We start from the raw sequence: 22,062 nt of genomic DNA, 5'->3' as shown, positions 1-22,062 counted from the left end.
GGTTCTTGGCCTATCAATCTATGGAGGGTGGGAAAAAAAGTGGGGGGACTTCTACTACCAGTTTTGCCTGCTGGCTTTATTTAGGAGATTTGTTACCAGATTTATGAAGATTAGAGAGAATGAGGAGTAGAGAGGGAGAGATTGGGAACAGAGAAAAGAGGCCACTTCATCTTCATTGTCCTCCATCTTTCTCCATTGGTCATATAAAATGTGGTCATCAAGCTGAACCATGACACATCTCCACAACAGGCTGTTTAGAAACAGGGAATCTTCCCAAGAGAAACACCAGACAGAATTTGTTGAAAACAAAAGGAACAATTATAGAAAGGGTTGGTTGTTCTGTTGTTTTGTTTTTTTATGTCACACTTACCCGATGCATAGATATTTGAAAAATTAGCCACAAGGATCTCAGCATTAGTGTCCTTTTCCTTCTCTTCACTTTCTCCCTGAAAGCTAGAGATATGTTTCTCTCTCAGCTGGGAAGGTTCAAGATGGACCCGTTCATCTGGGAAAATGCCACCAGATTGAAAAAAGAAAATGGCTTTAAATGATTATTTGCAAGATAGGAATTTCCAGACCAGATCAGACGATAGTCCATCCACTAGTCCAGTATTCAGTCTGTGACAGTTGCCAGAGTCACAGTTCCAGGGTAACTGCACCTGTATCCCCACTCCAAGGTCCACTCAAGGAGTGTCTAGTCAGTCATCATCAGCCCAGTAGGGGCCCCAGTAGGGGCCCTAGTAGGCCAAAGTCTTTCCAACTCTACTGCAAGGCCTAGGGCCTCCTATTTGACAGAATATCCTGTCTATTTACTGGATCAGAAAGAAGACCCTAAGTAAGTTTAAATGCAGCCTTTTTGTATCATAAGCCCTTTCTTTGTCTGTTGATCTCTGGAAAACCCAGTTTGAACAAGCATACACGAGCCTTCCTAGGGGGTGGTACTTCTTTGAAGAATTAGCAAATTGAGTAATTCACCTTAATCTCCCTCACCCCCCCACACACTGTTTTTGGTTCCTGCCGGAATTGTGATAACCCTTTCCCACCCAAGAGTTACATACAATGCCTGGCCCACAATGATACATAAACCATTCATAAACTTGTATTGGCTTGCAATATCTGGCACAGCCATTACCAGGTGCTTCAGAGGAAAGTACAAGAAGCCCAGAGAGGAAGTTTCCTCCTACAATAATCTCCATCAAATAGTGACTGGATTATTCTCTGAAACATTTATCCCGTATATTTTATGCTATCTAATAAAACTGGATTTTCTTGTTATCCTTATAAATGTCTAATCCTTTTCTGAACCCCACTAAGCCCTTGGGTTCAATAATATCTGATGACAAGGAGTTCCATGGGTCCCTTTACAAGTCTCTTTAAATCCCTCTTTCCACCATTCCCCTGTGTGATTTATCTGTGCCCCTATGTATATATTGTTCTGCCTATCTACTGTCAAGGATGGCACATTAACATAGAGCTTTACTCTTTCTAATACATATAGAATAGAGGAGGACACCCTTCCAAATCACCCTGGCTGCTTATCTTTTGGGGCCGACTTTGATACAATGGGATGGCTTGTTGGGATAATGTGCTAATCAACGTGAGAAATGATCAAAATGTGGCCTCTAGCTATTTACCTACTATTTTTTTAAACATTTAACAAACATTTAACTTCCTTTGACAAACGGTTCATACAGCCCTTCAAACTATTACTTCTGGTCACCATAATTTCAAATTCTGACAGATGCCTACCTAACATATTTCCCATATTCCTGAGGTTTTCCTAAAGGAATCTCTAAAAGGCATTTCCAAAGTATCTAAATCCTTACGATGCATCCCATGGGTAAGATTCATATCAGGAGATCTGCCAGTGCAAGCCAAACAAAATAGTTGACTTCTGAAGGAATTTGCCTTGGGGAAAGAAAGGAGCCCCACACGATTTAACTGGTTCTCTGACTATAAAGCTAACTTTTCTTTTGACTTCTGCCTGCACACACTCTGGAAAGAATCTGGACTTGGAGATGGATTTTAAAATCTGTTTGCCAATGAAGTGTGTCACAAGAGTTACTTTGACACATTTAACATCTTACTCAGGTAAATTGCCACCACAGCTTGACAACTTTGGGTGGACATGGCTGTAGCATAAGTAACAATTGTCACTGGGCTAAGGCACTTATTTAATTTTTTTTAAAGTACAAAAGCTAAATCCTAGACTCTGTTTCATTATCACATTGAGCTAATGCTTAAAACAGCTATCCAAAGAGGCAATTAAATTAGAACAAACCTTATATTCATCAGATAGCCATCTGTTTAGTTTAATAAAAGGAGGTGCTTTCCTATTTTGGTTGTTGGATGGAAATGACTGATTTATCTAGGCTTTTATTAAATTAATTTTCTTTTATGTGATTTTGGGTTAATCATTGGGGGGAGCACAAAATACAAGGATCCATGTTTTGGGGTTTTTTTAAGATGGAAATAATTGAAGCAAATACGCCTTCTTTTCTCTCATTCCCCTAGCGCAGTATGGTAGAGGCACAATGGGCACCACAGCTCTTGCTCACAGATGTTGGATCTCCTTTGCTCTCAGTGTTCTCTGGTTATGTGTTTCAAACAACGACATTAATACTAATAATCAGACATTTGCTTAAGCAGAACAGCAAAATCAAGGCAAGAAATACAACTTTGAAATGCTGTTGTTTACATGCAAAAAGAGGTCAACAGGTGTAGTCCTTGAAACCCATACACACGGTGTCCCTAAAATGGATATGGGAATTTCCTCCACTCACAAAGGCAATACAGAATGGTCATTGGGACTACAGGGAACAAATTAATATGAGCTGGACTGCACATAGTCACTGACTGGACAATCATCAGACAGTAATTTACAGTCATGCTGGAGGGAATTTTTAATTCTTGTTTTTCCTTTTCAGTTCATAAGCAGACTCCCGTTACTATTTTAATTCCGTGTTTCGTAATTAAACAAAGAAATTTACTTGCATCAAATACAGTTATAAGACTTGATATTTGAACAACAGCTTCTAATTTTGCAGTGCTGTTTTGCAGGCACAAATAACAGTCACATGTCTAACTGCACTATTGTGCCTAAAATTAGATAGTACCAGGTAAACAGCTAACAATTTAAGTGTTCAAAATGCACCTGCAAAACTGAAGGCTGGGATGAGGCCTCTATTAAGGTTGTGCCCAATACTGTACTCCTTACTCCGTTACTACCAATGCCTTATGATGTCAAAGGGGGTTTTACCTGAGTGAAGACTCATAAAATATAAACCTATCTGTATTTTGTTGAGTATTTTTTCACTTAAACCACAGCCTAAAGCCTAAAAGTAGCAGACATAATTTTACTTATATAATTGACTGCTAAGTAACTATGCAGTGTTATTCTAGCCACGTCAATCCCAGGATATTAGTGAGACAAGGTCGATGAGGTAATGTCTTTTATTGGACCAACATCTGTTGGTGTGAGAGACAAGCTTTTGAGCTTACACAGAGCTCTTCAGGTCTGGAAAACTTACTCGGAGTGCTATAGATAAATACAAGCTGGAACAGATAGTTTAGCGTAAGTAATTATGCTTCACATTTCAAGGTGAAGTTGGCATAATTAAACCACTCCCAACAAGCAGCGGTAGCTATATCAGCGAGAGAGCATGTTCCGCCAACATAGAGCTCTCCACACCAGCACTTCTGTTTGTGAAGCTTATGTCAGTCAGGGGTGTGTTTTTTTCACATCCCTGACCGACAAATGTTTTACCAACAAAAGTGCTGGTGTAGACATAGCCTCCGTTTCCAGGACCTAAAGTTGAGCTCAGTATAATCTCAAAAGCCTCTCTCTCTTGCCAACTGAAGCTGTTCCAATGAAACATATTACCTCACCCACCTTGTCTTGCTAAGTAACTACAAAGATAACATCTTTTCCAGTGGGTGTCTAACAACGTGCCAATTTTACTTATGATGGAAATGCACCAACTGTTCTAGTTAAACTAAATTAAGTATTAGCAATTATATAACTTCAATATCTGTAGTATTCCCTTGATAATTCCTATGCGTACAATATTTTAGGTGATACCAGGACTCCAATAATTGCAGAATTTGCAGTGTTCAAACAGCAAATATTAGACATAATAAGAAAACAGCATGTGAATTTTCAGTCTGAATAACTGTTTCAACACTGCTAAAATCAAATCTTCATTTTAACTTAATTGAATAATATAACACCCTCTTGTTTTTCTGTTTATACTCTTGTAGAATGATAAAAGGCCACTGTGTTCTGTTACTGAATCCTCCACAGGACTCAACTGTTCTCTCTAATGAATAAGAAAATATTAATGGGATTCCATTAGCTTTAAACTATGACTGTTCTCTTGACACAAGTCAAAGCAAAGCAGTTCAAAAGTCTGATCCATTCGCTTTTCTGTGTTTAACCAAATAGCTCTCCATCATTTATACCAACATTGGGGAAACGACTGTCTTTTTGTTTTGGTAATAGAGGATTAAGCTTTATATATTCTGTATGTATTTTGAGAAGATAGCTTTCTTCTTATACCCATCTTATGAGTTCACAGAAGCTACTCCCAATTTGAACTGGTGCAAATGACACCAGAATCAGTTGCAGCAACTTTGACTCTGAATTTACGGGATATTTTCTCAGTGCATATTTTGAATGTGATCATTAGTGTGGAATGGGCTGCTGTAGGGCATGATCTTCAGAAACACTCCTGATTTTTTCTTTTAAATATGATTAACAGCTAGACAACTAAAGAGAATGAATGTCAGGAGAGAAAGCAAAGATGCAGAGTATAAGCAGAGACTTAACGCTGATTTATTCTCTTCTATAAGCAGTAAAGTTTAACATCCTAATGAACTGAACGCTACTTTGGGAAAGAGTGGTGGAAATTTGTTTGGTTTTACACTGTTTTGCCTCAACATACCAAGCATGTAATAGTTTTACAAAAAACACCTCTCATTTTTACTATCCTTTCTTCAGACACAAAGACACTGCTAGTTACCAGCTTGCCCCTTCTCCCCGTTTTTTGGCATGAACAAGTAATATATCAAACTCTATCACCAAAATGTAATCATCCCTCTTCTACATTCTCTTCTTCCTCATCATTTCATTATATCACCTCAGACAGCTATAAATCAGACAATTAAAGGCATGATTCTAACTCACTGAAGTCAGCTGGAGTCTTAACGTTGATCACTAAGGGGTATGAAACAGACCCATATTTGTATTCTTTCCCAGGGCAGGCTATGCAGGGATAGTTCCATATCCCTGTGTTTAGTTAAAGTCATATCAAAGACCGTCTCACTTTTTAAAATTGGTTACATAAACAAACTTTATTCTGATTTTTAAAATTTATATATATAATTTCATATGAAGCCTTTCAGTGAAGAGATTATTTAATGTCATCTTTGAACTTACTTGTCTTGTTAGCACCTGTCCTGAAATCCATGTCTATGCTTCTCTGAAGAACAGCACAGCACAGGAAAATGCCCTGAGTAATAAAAAGTACAATTTCACAAAAAAACAACAACAAAATAAAACAAAAGCTTGTGTTCATCAAGCCTATGTGCAGCTGAACTGATTTGTCACAGATACAGATTTATCTAGTGTTTATATTCTTTCTTTCTATTGCTCAGAGTTTTTGGGCGTTCCCACTAGTTAAACTAAATGGGAGGGGAGGTATGATTTTTTTTCTCTCTATTTTTTTTTTTTTAAGTGGCTAGCACCAGTTTGTTTTTAAAGCAATAACCACCTTTTTCAAGGCTTCCTTAGAAACCTCTAATATAATTAAAGTAGTTTGTATGCCTACCAAAATTTCCCTTTAACATTTTCAACTACTTTGTGTATCTGTGGTCCAATCTTGAAAGGTGCTAAGTACCCTTAGCTTCCATTGACTTCAATAGGAATCAAGGGTGCTCAGGAACTTGTAGAATCAATTCCTTGCTCTGCTGGACTTATGCGACTCTCTCATTGATTTTGCTGTGTGTGGGGGAAGAGAAACAGAAGCAATGTGTGTGCAGTCCAGTACTAGAGCTGGAGTATTGAAGATGGAATCTTTTTTTTTTTTTTTTAATTTTCACCTGAAAATGCTAACCTGTTACTCAGATGTGACCCTTCTCACCAACCATTTGCACTTCTTCCTTGTGGTTTCCTCTTTCTTCAACTCAAAAGCTTAGAGCATGAGTTTCTCTTTTAAAATGAAGCAGAGAAAGACAGGACTTACTATTCACCTTATTTGAAAGTGCTCTTGGTGCTTTGAAAAGCCTTTAATCTGACATAATTGAGAGCTTAAATCTTGCATTAATCTAATCAACCCCACCCCATTTTACTTACCCGTAAACTTGTGAAACTGTGATGAAACTGTCTCTCCTTAGTCTTCTCTCTGGCTAGCCACTTTCTCTTCTTGCCAGGATAGAACTTCTCTGAGGACAAGCTGCCTGCTTAATTGGGAATGGGGGGTGGTTTTTGTAGGGTATAACTCTGCATGCTGGTAGAGATTTGTACCACAATGAGTCCTGCAGCAGAGGGACTCTATCATCAGGTGGTGGAGGTAAACGGGTCTCCAAGTTTGGAGGCTCCAAAACTGACAACAGATTTGATGCAGAGGGAGAAGAGTTGATGCATGCTAAGGCTGCAGAACCAAAGTCTCTTCCCCTGACTTTCTGCTTTATTGGAAACTGAGACTCAACTTCTGGTAGGTGGAGCCTATGTTGAGACCACTAACTGAACGGTTGCAGGCAGGCCGTTTAAATAATAAAATAAAACATTTTTTTAAAAATGAAAAATCCTGGAGTTGTCCATCCCAGAGCAGAACCCATCTACTATCTCTCATGATTCTACATGTGACTCTCTTGTCATTGTCATGGTGGATTGTCCAGGCAATTGTGGATATTAGTAATGTACAGGGCCGGCTCCAGGCACCAGCTGAGCAAGCTGGTGCTTGGGGCGGCAGATTGTTCGAGGCGGCATTCTGCCCAATCCTAGGGCGGCCCGGCCGCTTTTTTGTTGTTGTTGTTGTTCCGCTCCGGCCGCCCTGTATGGGGCGATGGCGCGGAGAACTAGAGCGCCCTGTAGGGCAGTCCTCTTCCTTCCCTCCCCGCCGACCGGAGCGGAGCCCTCGCGGCAGACGGCTGGAGGCGGCGCAGCGGGAGGGGCCACGTGGCAGCGCCCCTGCTGTAGCCCTGGCCGCCCCCTTCTCTCTCTCGCCCGCCCACTCAGTGTTTTTGAAATTGGGGGGCCTGATCCAAAAGGGATTTGAAGGGGGGGGTTGCAAGGTTATTTTAGGGGGGTCACAGTATTGCCATCCTTACTTCTGTGCTGCCATCAGAGCTGGGCGGCCGGCCAACAGCCACCGCTCTCTGCCAGGTGCCCAGATCTGAAGGCAGCGCCCCGCCAGCAGCAGTGCTGACGTAAGGGTGGCAATACCATACCATGCCACCCTTACTTCTGAGCTGCTGCCTTCAGAGATGGGCAGCTGGAGAGTGGCAGCTGCTGACCGAGGGCCCAGTTCTGAAGGCAGCAGCGCAGAAGTAAAAGTGGCCATACCATGCCATGCCATCCTTACTTCTGCACTGCTGCTGGTGGCGGCTCTGCCTTCAGAGCTGGGCTCCCGGCCAGCAGCCACCACTCTCCAACCTCCCAGCTCTGAAGGCAGAGCCACCGCCAGCAACAGGGCAGAAATAAGGGTAGCCATACCACAACCCTCCATACCATAACCTTGCGACCCCTCCTCCAACTCCTTTTTGGGTCAGGATCCCTACAATTACAACACCATGAAATTTCAGATTTTAATATCTGAAATCATGAAATTTATGATTTTTAAAATCCTATGACTGTGAAATTGACCAAAATGGACCGTGAATTTGGTAGGGCCTACTAATGTATGATGATAGACTTCTTCAGTTATTACCTTATGAATGCTTGTTCCAATACTGGTGAGCGAGACTCAAGGACTGCCCATGAATGGCCAGGGCAGTCTCATTACTGGCTTTATTTAACTCCATTCTGTTGAGCCTGTACACCTGCTGTACTTGCTTATATCAGCTATATGTAAGAATATAACAAGTGGGATTAAGGGCGTTTCATATACTCTATTTTCTAAGTTTGGCTGGCAGGCAGCTATTTCTATTGCCTCAGACGGACATCCACTAATTCACAGGAAGCTGCTAGACATTCTAGTTCAGTATAATGGTATACCACATTTTTTCATTATTGCTGAAATATCTTCCACAGACAATATAATGGTCAAAGTTCATATTTATTAGGTTTGATGTCTTTGAGAGGCGCTTTTGTTCTGTCATAGTCTCTGTTGTTTCCTGTATTGGGCAGTGTCTTTAACACAGTGGAACCTCAGAGTTATGAACACCAGATTTATGAACTGACCAGACAACCACACACCTCATTTGGAACTGGAAGTACGCAATCAGGCAGCAGTAGAAACAAACAAACAAATAAAAAGGCAAATGCAGTACAGTATTCTGTTAAACAAAAACTATTAGAAAAATAAAGGGAAAGTTTTTTTTAAAAAATGACAAGGTAAGGAAACTGTTTCTGTGTTTTGTTTAATTACAATTAAGATGGTTAAAAGCAGCATTTTTCTTCTGCAAAGTAAAGTTTCAAAGCTGTATTAAGTCAATTTTCAGCTCTAAACTTTAGAAAGAACCACCATAATGTTTTGTTCTGAGTTATCAACATTTCAGATTTACGAACCACCTCTATTCCTGAGGCGTTCATGACTCTGATGTTCTACTGTATGTAGTATCTTTTCCCAGCAAAGTATAAAAGGATAGCATGCCCTTGTGGAAGGGTTCATTTTATTTCATCATTACAGATAAGTGTAACTAATCATACTAGCTAATGCTGGCCCAAGGATAGAGTTGGAATCGTGCAGAACACATTTGCGAATTTGTGGTTTGGTGACTGCTCAAAGTAGAGTGTGTTGGGGGTTTGGGGTTTTTTGCTTGTTTGTTTTTTGCTATGCTGAAGTGATCTCTTTGTTGCAAATTGCTGGCACTATTATGATGGGTCCCGCACTTTCTCCTCTTGTGGGGGGGGGGGGTTACAGGGTGCCGTTTCTCGCCCCTGATCTGGGGTATCAGCTGTCCCACTAGTGTCCCAGAGAAGGGAAGTGGAGAGGGAGGGACCCGGGCCCGCCCTCTACTCTGGGTCCCAGCCGAGGGGCCCTAGGGATAGCGGCAAACAACTTGAACTAGCGATTCTTTCCCCTGGTCCACTTCCCTTTCTGGCCCTTCAGCTTGTGGGGGCTTCCTGCCCTCTCTCCACCTGGGACAAGTTTCTCCCAACCCCTTGTCACTGTGGAGTCCCTCTGCTCTGCACAAGCCGGGTTTTCCTTTACCTAGGGTCTTGGTCTTCTGGCCCGCCACAGCACTTCTCCAAACTGCTCTTCTCCAAACTGCTCTCTGCTCCAACACCAAACCACTCTGCTTCAATTCCTCCAAACTGCTCTCTTCCAAACTGCTCTCTGCTCCAACACCAAACCACTCTGCTTCAACTCCTTTTTTTTTCTGTCTGATTGAAGCTGGGGGTTTTTATCAGGTGACTGGCTTTGGGTGCTCTAATTGGCTTCAGGTGCTCTAATTAATCTATAGCAACCTCTCTTCCCTCTACAGGGATTAAGGCTCTCATCATCCTGGGGCTTACATATCTCCCCTCTATCACTCTCCTGCTGCCCTCTGGCCATGCTGTATCACATATTCCACACCCCTCCCCCCCCACTCAACACCATGGGGTTGGGTTACTTGGGACGAGAGGCAGTGCTGTCGTGACAGGCTATCAGCATTGCCGTGCTGGCTTCCGGCCCTATGCTGTACCTGGAAATTGAAGGGTTGTAGGGATAGGAACCATCTAGTCACTCTCGCATTATTCTCCTTGTTTCTGTACATCCACTGGAGCGGGGTGTGGTCTGTCACGAGGGTAAACCGCCACCCCAGTAGGTAGTAGCGGAGAGTCTCCATGGCCCATTTTACCGCCAGACGTTCCTTTTCAACGACGGCATAATTTTGTTCCCTGGGGAGGAGTTTCTGGCTGAGGTACAGGATCAGGTGTTCCTCCACCTCTATCATTTGCGAAAGGACGGCTCCTAGCTCTACCTCCAAGGCATCTGTTTGTAGGACGAATTCCTTCTCGAAGACTGGGGCTATGAGTACTGGATGACAGCAAAGGGCTGTCCTTAAGTCTCCGAATGCTCCTTCTGCCGCATCAGTCCACTTTACTAACTCAGGTCCCCGAGCTTTTATCAGGTCCGTCAATGGCCCTGCTCTTGTGGCGAAATGAGGGATGAATCTCCGATAGTACCCTACTATCCCTAGAAATGCTCTAACCTGCTTTTTGTGGACCAGTCGAGGCCAACCCTGTATTGCCTCCACTTTGTTCCATTGGGGTTTCACCATGCCTCTCCCTACTACATACCCGAGGTATTTGGCCTCAGCTAGCCCTATCACACACTTGGGAGGGTTGGCAGTGAGGCCGGCCTTCCGAAGGGCATCTAGCACCGCTTCTTCTTTTCCTAGGTGCGTTTCCCAGTCAGGGCTATGGATGACTATGTCGTCTAAATAGGCGGCTGCATACTTGGCATGGGGTCACAGCAATTTGTCCATAAGTCGTTGGAATGTTGCAGGGGCCCCATGGAGTCCGAAAGGGAGGACAATGTATTGGAACAGGCCATCGGGTGTAGAGAAGGCAGTCTTCTCCTTGGCATCCTTGGCCAGGGGAATTTGCCCCTTTGGTCAGGTCTAAGGTGGTTAGGGATCGGGCCTTGCCTAACTGATCAACTAGCTCGTTGATGCGTGGTATCAGATAAGCATCAAATTGGGATACTACATTCAACTTCCGGAAGTCGTTGCAAAACCTCAGGGTGCCATCAGGCTTGGGGACTGGGACGATAGGGCTGGACCACTGGCTATGGGATTCTTCAATAACCTTGAGTTCCAGCATTTTCTTCATTTCCGTCCTAATTTCTTCCCTTTTAGCTTCCGGTATTCGGTATGGTCTTATCGTCACCCTCACTCTGGGACTGCTGACAATATGATGTCGGGCCAGTGTTGTATGGCCCGGGTGTGTACAGAACACGTCTTGGTTCTGTTGGATCACATCAATGACTTCTGTTCGTTGTTCTGGGGTTAATTCGGGGGATATCAAGATGCAAGTGTATGATAAAGGGAAGCTGAAAATGACATGTTCTGCTTTTTAGATATTTCTCCACAGTGAGACTGCTTGATTATGAACATCTCTGAGCAAACAGGATATTTAGGTATTGCAGAATAAGTATTAATGACTATGCTATGCTTATGGTTACATGAAAAATAAACCTGGTGGGAAACAAAATAATACTGAAAATAACTACTTTGCAGTACGTATATGAATATAATCAGTTTTCTGCTTTTGTTTCTGCACCTTAACAAAGTGTCTAAAAGGGCTAACAGTCCAGAGTAGCTCAAATTGTGAATGTGTCAAAATAATCACACTTTCTCAGTAGATCTGAATAAAATGAATAATGATTACTAATTCATATTTTCTGTCCTAATGCATATTCTTGGATTGCAACCATTAAAAGATATTGCTGAAAGCCCTGGAGCTAGGACGTCGACATGGGGACAGGGCGGGTGGGTTAGACTGCATGACAAGAGGGGCAGTTGTGCTTGCCTTCAAAAGTTCATGTAGTTAGTGAAAAACAGTCTCAGCCAGAAGCCTCTTTAAAAACTTTACGGTTGTGAAATCAGGAAAAATAAGTTACATATTTGTGATTGTTCAGTATAACATATTCAAGCATTCAAAAATTCAAATATTCAGAAATATAAAAGTATAGATCTTAACATGAAATTGCTGTTATGTAAAGATTGTTCATAGAAACTTAAAGTCTTCTTGGATAATAGCATCTGAATTCTTCTTCAAGATATCTAGGTCCAGTTTTGAAGTCACTTTTGTATGACAGAAAATTAGTTTTCTCTTACTTTCATTGAATTGATTACTCATGCTCATCCTTCAGTGAGGCAAAATTATTTTCAAACAAGAAAAGGAAATCTCGCAAGCTGCAGTTAATGCTCCAAACAACAAGACCGCAATTGACATTTCAGAAACAAATTGAAAAGACTCTTTTCCGTGGCAGCATCTAGAACAGTAGTGGGAAAGCTGCAGCCCATCAGGGTAATCCACTGGTGGGCTATGAGACAGTTTGTTTACATTGACTGTCCGCAGGCATGGCCTCCCACAGCTCCCAGTGGCCGCGGTTCACCGTTCCCGGCCAATGTGAGCTGTGGGAAGCGGCAGCCAGTATGCCCCTGCGGCCTGTGCTGCTTCCTGCAGTTCCCATTGGCTGGGAACGGCGAACCACGGCCACTGAGAGCTGCGGGTGGTCGTGCCTGCGGACGGTCAACGTCTGCAAAATGTCTCGTGGCCCGCCAGTGGATTATCCTGACTGGCTGCGTGCGGCCTGTAGGCCGCCCACCACTGATCTAGAACGTTTTCAAATTCTTTTCAATTTCTCTTACTTATCAGTGGTTTAAATACAGCCGTTTTAACTTTCATCGTCTCAATATCCAATCCAAGTAAATCAATCAAAGCATGTAGTGATTCCAATTTCAAGAAGCCTGGAGAGGTGGCGGAATAGATTGCTGACAAGCTTTTGTATAACTTGGAGTTTTTCTCTGAAAATCTCTTTGTAATTCACCCTGGTTTGATTAATCAATTTATGATAACTCTTGGACCACTAATGCTCATTTACATTTTGGAATCCTGTAAGTGGTCAGTGACTACGGATTCTTGAAAATTTGGGAGCAATCCTTTGGCTCTTTCAGTGGCACGTCTTAATGCTGATGCTTCAGCAAATGGATCTTTCAAAACAATGTGCTTGGATAAAATCTCTGAGGAATTTTTTTTTTAAAGAGATATTTGAAGTTCTTTAGAGGCAACAGTAATCAATTCAACTCCTTTTAGCAAGGTGCATTCATTCCTTTTGAAGGTACTTGTTCATAGGAGCAAAAAATTTCAAAACTGTTTTTATAATCTCAGCTAAGAAAAAGAATTTGGATGATTCGCTAACTTTCAACAGCCCTCATGCTTCAATTGACAGATTTTCATATCCATTGACAAAGTTTGACAAATACTTTGAATATCTTCCAAATTATTGAGGATTATTTCTAAGATTTCAGGTAACCAATCCATCTAATTTCTATGAGTCTTTGCAGGTGCTGGTCTTCATACAGCACACTCACTTCATGCCCATGAAAAACTATGCCTAGAGACTTACAATTTGAGAACACATCTGCTGCTTATGTCGACTTAATTGTTAGTGTACACACTACAGCCTTGCTCCCACCAATGTAAGTGCCCAACTACGCTGACATAATAACTTCAGCTCCACGAAAGGTGTTAGGGCTTATGTTGGTGTAGTTAGGGCAACGCAGTGTCTGTGTAGATGCTGCATTACTTACATCAGCTGTTAGCGGTCATTCTTGTCAATTTCGCAGCTTCATGCTGGAGCTTTGAAATTGACAAGAAAGCTGAGCTGTCACCAGGGTGGGTGGGGTGCTCTAGCTAGAACCCACCTGCCCCTGAGCGCCCCACTCCCAGCCAGGCTGTGCCCACTCCACTCACAGCATGGTTACCCCTGGCTCCCAGACCAGCTGACTAGGCTCCCCAGAGGCTCCTCCTGGGAAGCCTGGCTGCCCTCCTCCACAACTCTCGGCTCCCTGCTGCAGCCGGCTCCCAGCAGGGAGCTCCGTGCCTGTAGTCTGGGGCACTCCTGGCAAGTAGCAGCGTGTGGAGCTGAAAGCCTAGGCTCTCAACCCCCCACACTGCCCCTCTTAAGTTGGTGGAAGCTCTCCTGGTGAGGATCCACACCACTGACAGAAGAAAGGTAGTGTTGACATGAACCACTGTGGTAATTGCTATGGTGGCTGTAAGTCGACCTGACATAGGTCAATTTACGTTTCTAGTGTAGTCATGCCAAGGAATTGGGGGGAAAATCTGGAACACTTATAATTTCTATGGTGGGGAGAGGGGGAGAGGGAGAAATAGTTTGGGGATAGTGTCCAATCTTAGGAACAGGCCTCACTTAATGATCCAGTACATAGAAGACCAAGTTTTAAAGAGTATATTTTCAATATTAATTGAATCTGTGTGCCTAATCTGTGACATACAGGTACAATGTTTTTTTCTTTATTAAACTTGATATAAACATGATATGTCATCAGATATGTCATATTATTGCAGACTAACATTTAGAAACAATTTTATGCAAATGAATCTACTGATAACATCTCTGGAAGACTTTTTTATAACTATATTGAGATGCAACTGATTTGAAACAACTTACACTATATGTTTAAGTAGAATACAGACATGACAATCTTGAAATTATCTGACTGTTTTGTCTGTCTGCAGGTAGGGTTGAAAGGGAACAAGTCAGGAACCTGAGATGTAGCTACATGAAGAGTGTGCAATGAAGACGTCATAGTAGAACTCACTTGGTCTTGCCAACGGAGTTGCAATAACGAAGGGTTGGCTACGCTGAGACTTATTGCATGGCAAGCTGAGGGTATGCCATACGCCAATTGGCCATGGGGACCCCACTACTGTGCACTAAAAGTTATGGCTAGTTAGTGTGTGGCATGCGTTGGTGTGATGTAAATTCACATACATTCTCCATGTAGACAATCCCTTAATGCATAAAAGGCACACACCTAAAAAACAAACTATAAAAGGCATGCTTCTAAGAACAGACTAAAACTGATTGTGGCAATAGGAATAATCTAAAAGTCATCATGATTTCTAAAGCCAAAGAGAGAGAGAGTATAACTCCTTCATCCACACACAGCCTAATTTTTCACCCTGAAATTTTCACTTATCTTGCATGCTTACCTACTTGCATTCACTATGGCTCTAAGGAACTTAATAAAATCTAAGGTTTCAGAGTAGCAGCCGTGTTAGTCTGTATCCGTAAAAAGAACAGGAGTGCTTGTGGCACCTTAGAGACTAACAAATTTGTTAGTCTCTAAGGTGCCACAAGTACTCCTGTTCTTTTTAATAAAATCTAAGGCCAGAAAGGACTGCTGTGATCAGCTAGTCTGCCTTCTTGCATATAACACAGGCCATAGAACATCCCCAAAATAATTCCTTGTAATCCCTGATTTATGTGCACATGGCTAGATGTGCTACTCTTTGTGCGCATACAGATTGCAAAAACCCATACAGTAGTGCATGTGCAAAACAGGTCCATGCACATCTCTGATTGGGGCTGAAAATCAGGCCCTCTATGTGCATTTAAAGTATACTGCAACATATTGAAATATCTGGAACGATGATTGTGCATTCCTTCAAATATGAATTTCCCTCCTTATTTTCTTTTTTTGTAAACATTTAACCCTAAACCATTCTCAGGCTACGTCTTCACTACCCACCGATCCGGCGGGTAGCAATCGGTTTATCGGAGATCGACTTACCGCGTCTCGTGAGGACGCGGTAAAATCGATCCCTGGTCGCTCTGCCGTCGACTCCGGAAATCCACCTCGACAAGAGGCGGTAGCGGAGTCGGCGGCAGCGGTCTGCTTTCCCCCGTCCTCACCGCCAGGTAAGCCGACCTAAAATACGCAACTTCAGCTACGGTATTCACGTAGCTGAAGTTGCGTATCTTAGGTCGGAACCCCGCTGTAGTGTAGACCTAGCCTCACAATTCTTTTCAGCTACAAACTACTGGGAATGGGATGGGTTGATGCAGTGCCTGGGTGAATGAAACAATGCCTATTAATTTATTTTAGAATGTAGAACAGCACAAAGTATAACAAGAAACCAACTTGATTTCAGCTAAAATTTTTCCATGAGAACTATTTGCCATATTACAATAATAAATAAAAAATCCTTTTTTTTTTTTTTTTTTTGTGTTTTTGTTTTATTAATTTTTTAGTAATTTACATAGATCTTTGTGTATATCGTTTGTAAATCACATGGAAAAAAGAGATGCACTAAATGTGGAATTGAAATACAAATACTACTTTGGAGGTACTTGCAGGTACAGTTCTCTTTCTGAAACTGCATTTAAACTGCTTCTATAAACTGTTTTCACATTGCACTAATTTCCATGTTAGTCTGTATGTCAAGACATTCTGTTTAAATTAAGTGCTTCTTTACATAGGGAAAATAGCCTGGAATAGCTATTCTGCACTAGCTACCCATATGGACACTTGGCAATTTACTTTTGGAAATGACTTTCAGTGCTGAAAAAAAGAGTCCATACAGGGAGCTGGTGTTGAATAGCTAGTGCGCTTTTAGTTCCCACCCTAGTTTATTTTGCAGTAACTTCCCTGTGTAGACAAACACTTAGGCCCTGTCTACACTGGCAAGTTTGTGCACAGTAAAGCAGTTTTCTGTGCTGTAAGTCCTGAGGTGTATACACTGCCAAGTCACTTAGTGTATAGAAACTACGCAGTTGTAGCGCTCTAAAAAAAATCCACCCCAATGAGAGGCATAGAGCTTTCTGCACCGGGGCTACAGTGCTGCGGTGCCAGTGTAGGCACCGTTGCGATTACAGTGCTGCGATTGGCATCTGGGAGGTGTCTCACAATACCTGTTCTTACCTCTCTGGTCATCGGTTTGAACGCTACTGCCCTGCTCTCAGGTGACCAACCATGATCCCCACTCCATACATTCCTTTGCAAATTTGAAAATCCCCTTCCTGTTTGTTCAGTGATGCGTGCAGTGGTCTCAGTGCATCTTTCCAAGTGGTCATGGCTGCTCCATGCACCAGGCGATCCCCCGCTTGGAGCAATGCCGAGCTGCTGGAACTCATCAGCATTTGGGGAGAGGAGGCTGTCCAGTCCCAGCGGCACTCCAGCCGTAGGAATTATGATACCTACGGACAGATTTCATGATGCATGATAGAAAGGGGCCATGACCGGGCCACACCGCAGTGCAGGGTCAAAGTGAAGGAGCTGCGGAACGCCTACCACAAGGCACGGGAGGCAAACTGCCACTCCAGTGCTGTGCCCACGAGCTGCCAGTTCTACAAAGAGCTGGACACAATAGTCGGTGGCGACCCCACCACCACTGCGAAGGCCCTTGTGGATACTTTGTTGGCTCGCATGCCAGTCGAGAGTGGACTGAGCCAGGGGGAGGACATCTTGGACAAAGAGGGGGAGGGGGACCCAGAGGCGGAGGATGACAGAGATGCATGCAGCCCGGAGCTCTTTTCTACCCTGGAGGAGCCTAGCCAGTCACAGAGACTGATCAGTAGCAGTCTGGAGTAGGCAGCTTTCACAGTGCAATCGCCACATGCTTCTCCAGCAACAGGGCAACTCTCATTCTCGTGTCCTTGTGCCGCAGGGCTGGGGCGAGCTCATCATGCAGTCCCATGAATGTGGCTTTCCTCATCTGAAAGTTCTGCAGCCACTGCTTGTCATCCCAGACATGCATGACAATGTGACCCCACCACTCAGTGATTGTTTCCTGAGCCCAAAAGCGGCGTTCCACTGTGGTCAGCACCTCCGTGAATGCCACAAGCATTCTCGTGTCATAGCTACTTCGTGTGGTGAGATCAATGTCGCACTCCTCTTGCCTTTGTAGTTTAAGGAATAACTCCACTGCCACTCGTGACATGTTGGTCAGAGTGAGCAGCATATTGGTCAACAGTTCGGGATCCATTCCTGCAGCCTGAAAGAGGCAGGGCACACAGTACAGAAACCGCTGAAAGATGATGCCAAATGCAGACGGAAGCACAGGGATTGCTGAGATGCGAAGCAATACATCACGGGGCATTGCGACAGGACCCAAGATGCCCCCCCGCCTCCCGGCCTTCCCACAACTCTTAGTGGCAGAAGAGGAAGAGATGCTCTGTGGGATAGCTGTACAGAGTCCACCGCTCCAAATACTGCTGCAAGTGCCGCAAGTATGAACATGCTATTGCGCAGGCAGCTGTCAGTGTGATCACACAACAACGGTTTCCCTTCTGCGTGCTCTGAGCGGTGCTGTAACTGCTGGTGCTGCAACTTTGCCAGTATAGATCTGCCCTAAGTCTCCCCATAAAAGGTGGATGATAATAATTCCCTACTTCATGGGGTATTGTGAGGATAAATACCTTAAAGATTGTTAGGCCCTCAGGTAATCAGAGCTGTATAAGTACCTAAGATAGATACCATCACCAAGCACCATCAAAACTTTTTGGCTGTGTTCCGTATGGTTATACTTTCCTACCTTCCAAACAATAACAAATGTCACTTCAAGTTATGACTGCAAATTAACCACAAAACTGAAAACAAAATCTAGCCCAAACTGGTTCACTTACATGCAAAACTGAAGAGCTTGCTTGGCTTGGGAGTGAAGCTATCAGTCAGTCCAAGTGTGCCAGAAATATTCTTTAACTTTTCAGCTAAAGTGATCTAAGTTTCAAATTTGTAATGAAATCTGAAACTGTGTGAATTTTGCAGGCCCTCATCACCTGGTGCAAACATTTTCCAGAGCTCTAATGTCAACCAGCTTAAGAACAGACTTTTTTTAAAAAGCCTTTTTAAAACATAGATTTGTTACTGACACCGTAAATCTGTTATAATATCATTGTCCCCTTTTGACCCAGAATATTAAAGACACAAAGAACAAAGATCCCCAAGTAATACATTGTTGTAAGAGAAACATATCACTTACTTGTGAAAGGTTCTGGGAGGGATATTTTCGGGTGTGTGCAGGAACTGCAAATCTCCCATTCAATATTAAGTGTAGGAAATACAAGAATTCTTGCCAATAATCCATAAACATTCTCACAAGTTGTTTCTGGTTTGCAATAGACAAACAGTACAGTAAACTTCCTAATAATAGTGCACTCATACTCAAAGATGAAAGGTAGAGCATACACTCAGCAATTAAAGCTTGTTTGTGAACAGCTCATTGACTTCAGTGGGATTTGTGGGTGCTCACCACTTCTGAAGAGTGAGCCATTTTTATTTAGATATCTAAATGTGGCTTTTAGATCCTAATGTTTAGATACCCAAGTTAATAAACTCTGGCTATTGGGCTCATAGATAGCTCATTTTGGAGATGGGAGATTGTCTGCCATGATGCACTTAATCCATCTGGGGCCCATAGAGGAAAATGAGGACATGCGTCAATCAAACTACAGCACCCACAAATTTTCATTTTGTTGAAAACCCAATTTTGTATGAAAAAAAAGAGTTAAAAAATTTAAAATATTTAACCAGCCACTGAGGATGACATAGATTATGTGACTATGGCATTTGCTGAATACAGCACTGTTTGTACCTGTAAGGGTCCGCTCACAAAAGTTGGCACTGAACCAGCCGCTGATGGTTTGATGGGAAGTTCTGAATTAAAAACAAACAAAAAAATGCTTCCACCCAAAGGGTCCTACTTACCTCACCCTGAAAATGACCTGGCAGCTCTCCAGAAGGCAGCTGGGAAGAGACCCCCCCCCCGTCACCTGCTGAGGATGCTGGGAAGGGGCACAATGTCCCATCATGGCACTCTTCAAATGCATGTAAGATAAAGTAGTGCCAACAGTCTAGTCATAACCTGGATGCAAGGAACAGCGTGGGGTGTACCTATTGGAAAGGTGTTTGTATATGTTTCTTGGGCTAGGATTTGGTGAAATGCATCATTTCAGGTTTGGAACCTTTTTCCAAACTGGAGTTAAGGTTCCCATATAAAGTAAATTCATCTTAATTTTTGGTGAGTTTGGTTTTGTATGAACCTATTGCACAGCCATGGATGTACTAGATCTCTCTCTGCTAACTAGATTAATATATTTAGTGCCACATTTGAGTGAGAGGACCACATACAAAAATGCACATGAATTAAACTTCTACAGTTACATAAATTACTATTTAATCTTCTAATTATACATTTTCACATGCATTTGCATCAATTTCACCCCCAAATGAAGATATGTAAGTGTGTGTATATTTTTTCACATAATTTAGCATCTTTTGTCCATAATTTGACTCAAGAGGCTACGTTTTCATCATGTACAAAATGTGACTGCAATTACGACAACACACCGCAGTTGCACATAGATATTAGTTTTAAGATGTTCACATACTTGCTTGTGCACATACTGTGGTAAATATATATGCATTTGCAGGAAGTGTGCATGCAATTGCAAGCCTATATATTGTAGACATGCTGATTTTTACAGACTTATTGTTTTTCCAACTTCCATTACCATCCATAGGAGTTATGCTTATTTATCTGAATATGGAATTTTGCCCTTATTGTCTATATGAAATGTGTGAAACTAAAAACATGAATATTTACTAACCTCTAGAATTAAACTGTTAGTCACTTATTTCACTAACTTGACTCACAGCTACTCCGCCTTCTAATGCTAGCTTTATATTAGGAAAGTACAGCTAGGTCAGTCTGAACCCCACATTTGCATTTGTTGTGTGAAAAGGCAAAGTGAAAAACCAGCTCTCCTTGAGTAAGAAAACTGGCATTTGGATGCCAGCTGCCAATTTTGGTTTTAAAACGGATGGATGCTGCGTGGCAAATATCAGCAAGAAGAGGTCCTGGACACATTTTGAAAAGTGTCAGATTTTAGCCAGCTAAATGATAAAATACATGTATCTTATAATTTGTTAATTATGAATGTATTGGTGAAATAACGTTATAGGTTATTAGCAGTTGAAGGTTATGCCTTATCTCATCAGAAGGGCAATTAATTTTCCCCTAAATTTGCAATAAATCTAAGATTTTATCTGTCACTTTTAAGATTTGATAAACAGCTTCAAAAGATTAGGCTTGAACATCCCAAACCACCGGAGGTGAAAGTTGTGCCATCTCTCTTTGTAAAGTTAGTTTTCCCTAGAGTTGCATTTTTAATCAACTTTTTCCTCAATCAGGTACCTATGCTAGTCTATAGCCAATTAGAAGCATCGCCAGGTTTTTTGCCGCCCTAGGTGGCGGAAGGTTCCGCCCCCGGAAGGCCGCCCCCGACAGAGGCGGTAGATAGGACGACCCCACCATAGAAAAATCCTCTGATTGTGTGACAGCCATTAGGGCACTTATGACAGCCCCTTCCTGGATCTGAAATTAGGGGTCATGTGGGGGTGGGGGAGAGGAGTAAGAGGGAAGGGAGCATGGCTGGGACTGTTAAAAGAGTGCCATATAAAAGATATAAGTATGTTCATACATACACGTGTGCATGCACACAGTGCAGATAGTTATGATTTACAGAGCAAAAATAATAGAAGGGGAAAAAATTGGATCTCACATGAGGAAGTTAGAGTAACTGAATTTGGGCAATGTGTGCTGTGCTCTATAGACTAGACCTTCTAATTTGGCATTTGAGTTATCGCTGGCAAGAGGCTGGATACTTTGCAGTTTAAATAAAATGAAATTAGAAGCCGAGATACATGGAAAAATTATATGACATAAGATTTGTGTGGAAATGTGAAAGTATTAGATTAATAAGTCTAAGCATCTCTGTAATTTGAATGATTATGATTTTTCAGTTCATGTATTACTAATGATGAAATATTACAAAGAGGGAAAAGGGTCAGATATCTGTATGTATGTGTATATCTAGATAATTAAGGGTGCCATCCACTGGCATATCAGAAAATGTTCATAAATCTGAAGGTTCAGTCAAGTTGTTGCTGGGCTGCACTGCAAATAGTTTCTGGATTAGGGAGCTCTTAACAAGGACTTGTGTTATGTTCTTACATTCTTATGACTTTACCGCACTAGAGCCGGTGGAAAATTTTCAGTTAAAACTTTTTATTGGAGAATGTCTTTTCAAACAAATGAAAATGTTTGATTTTTTTCCTTTTGTACATTTACTTTCTGATGAAAAAACTGAAATGAAAAATGCTGATGTTTTGGGGGATTTTATTTTTTAATTTCTTTTAAAAAATTCTTTCCCCTTTTCCCAGAGGGGGGGAAAAAATCAAAAAAGTGAAAGTAGTTTTTCCCTCCCAAAACAAAACTATTATTTTATTTTATCGTATTTGGTCAAAAATAAAATTGAAAAACGGATCATTTTCAATAAAATGATATATTTTCACTTTCATTTTCTCTCTGTGTGT

At 42.1% G+C, this 22,062-nt stretch overlaps 1 protein-coding gene across 2 annotated transcripts in view; it reads right to left on the bottom strand.

The window, feature by feature from the left end:
• LOC112109099 (glutamate decarboxylase 1-like) overlaps positions 1-22,062 on the bottom strand; it is a 77,431-nt gene that overhangs the window by 39,187 nt on the left and 16,182 nt on the right. Inside the window, exons 2-3 of one of the 2 annotated variants that reach the window (XM_024203490.2) lie at positions 5,438-5,510; positions 371-505 (exon numbers count right to left, since the gene is read on the bottom strand). In XM_024203490.2, the coding sequence (XP_024059258.2) occupies positions 371-505; positions 5,438-5,510 (208 nt within the window). Of the gene's footprint in view, positions 1-370; positions 521-5,437; positions 5,511-22,062 lie in introns of those variants that run through there. The other variant, XM_026657320.1, reaches the window with a different exon arrangement.

This window comes from Terrapene carolina, unplaced genomic scaffold, assembly GCF_002925995.2.
Source record: "Terrapene carolina triunguis isolate 2854851 unplaced genomic scaffold, T_m_triunguis-2.0 Scaffold53, whole genome shotgun sequence".
In the NCBI taxonomy this organism is placed as follows: Eukaryota; Metazoa; Chordata; order Testudines; family Emydidae; genus Terrapene; species Terrapene triunguis.
This window is presented reverse-complemented; position numbering and strand designations above follow the sequence as displayed.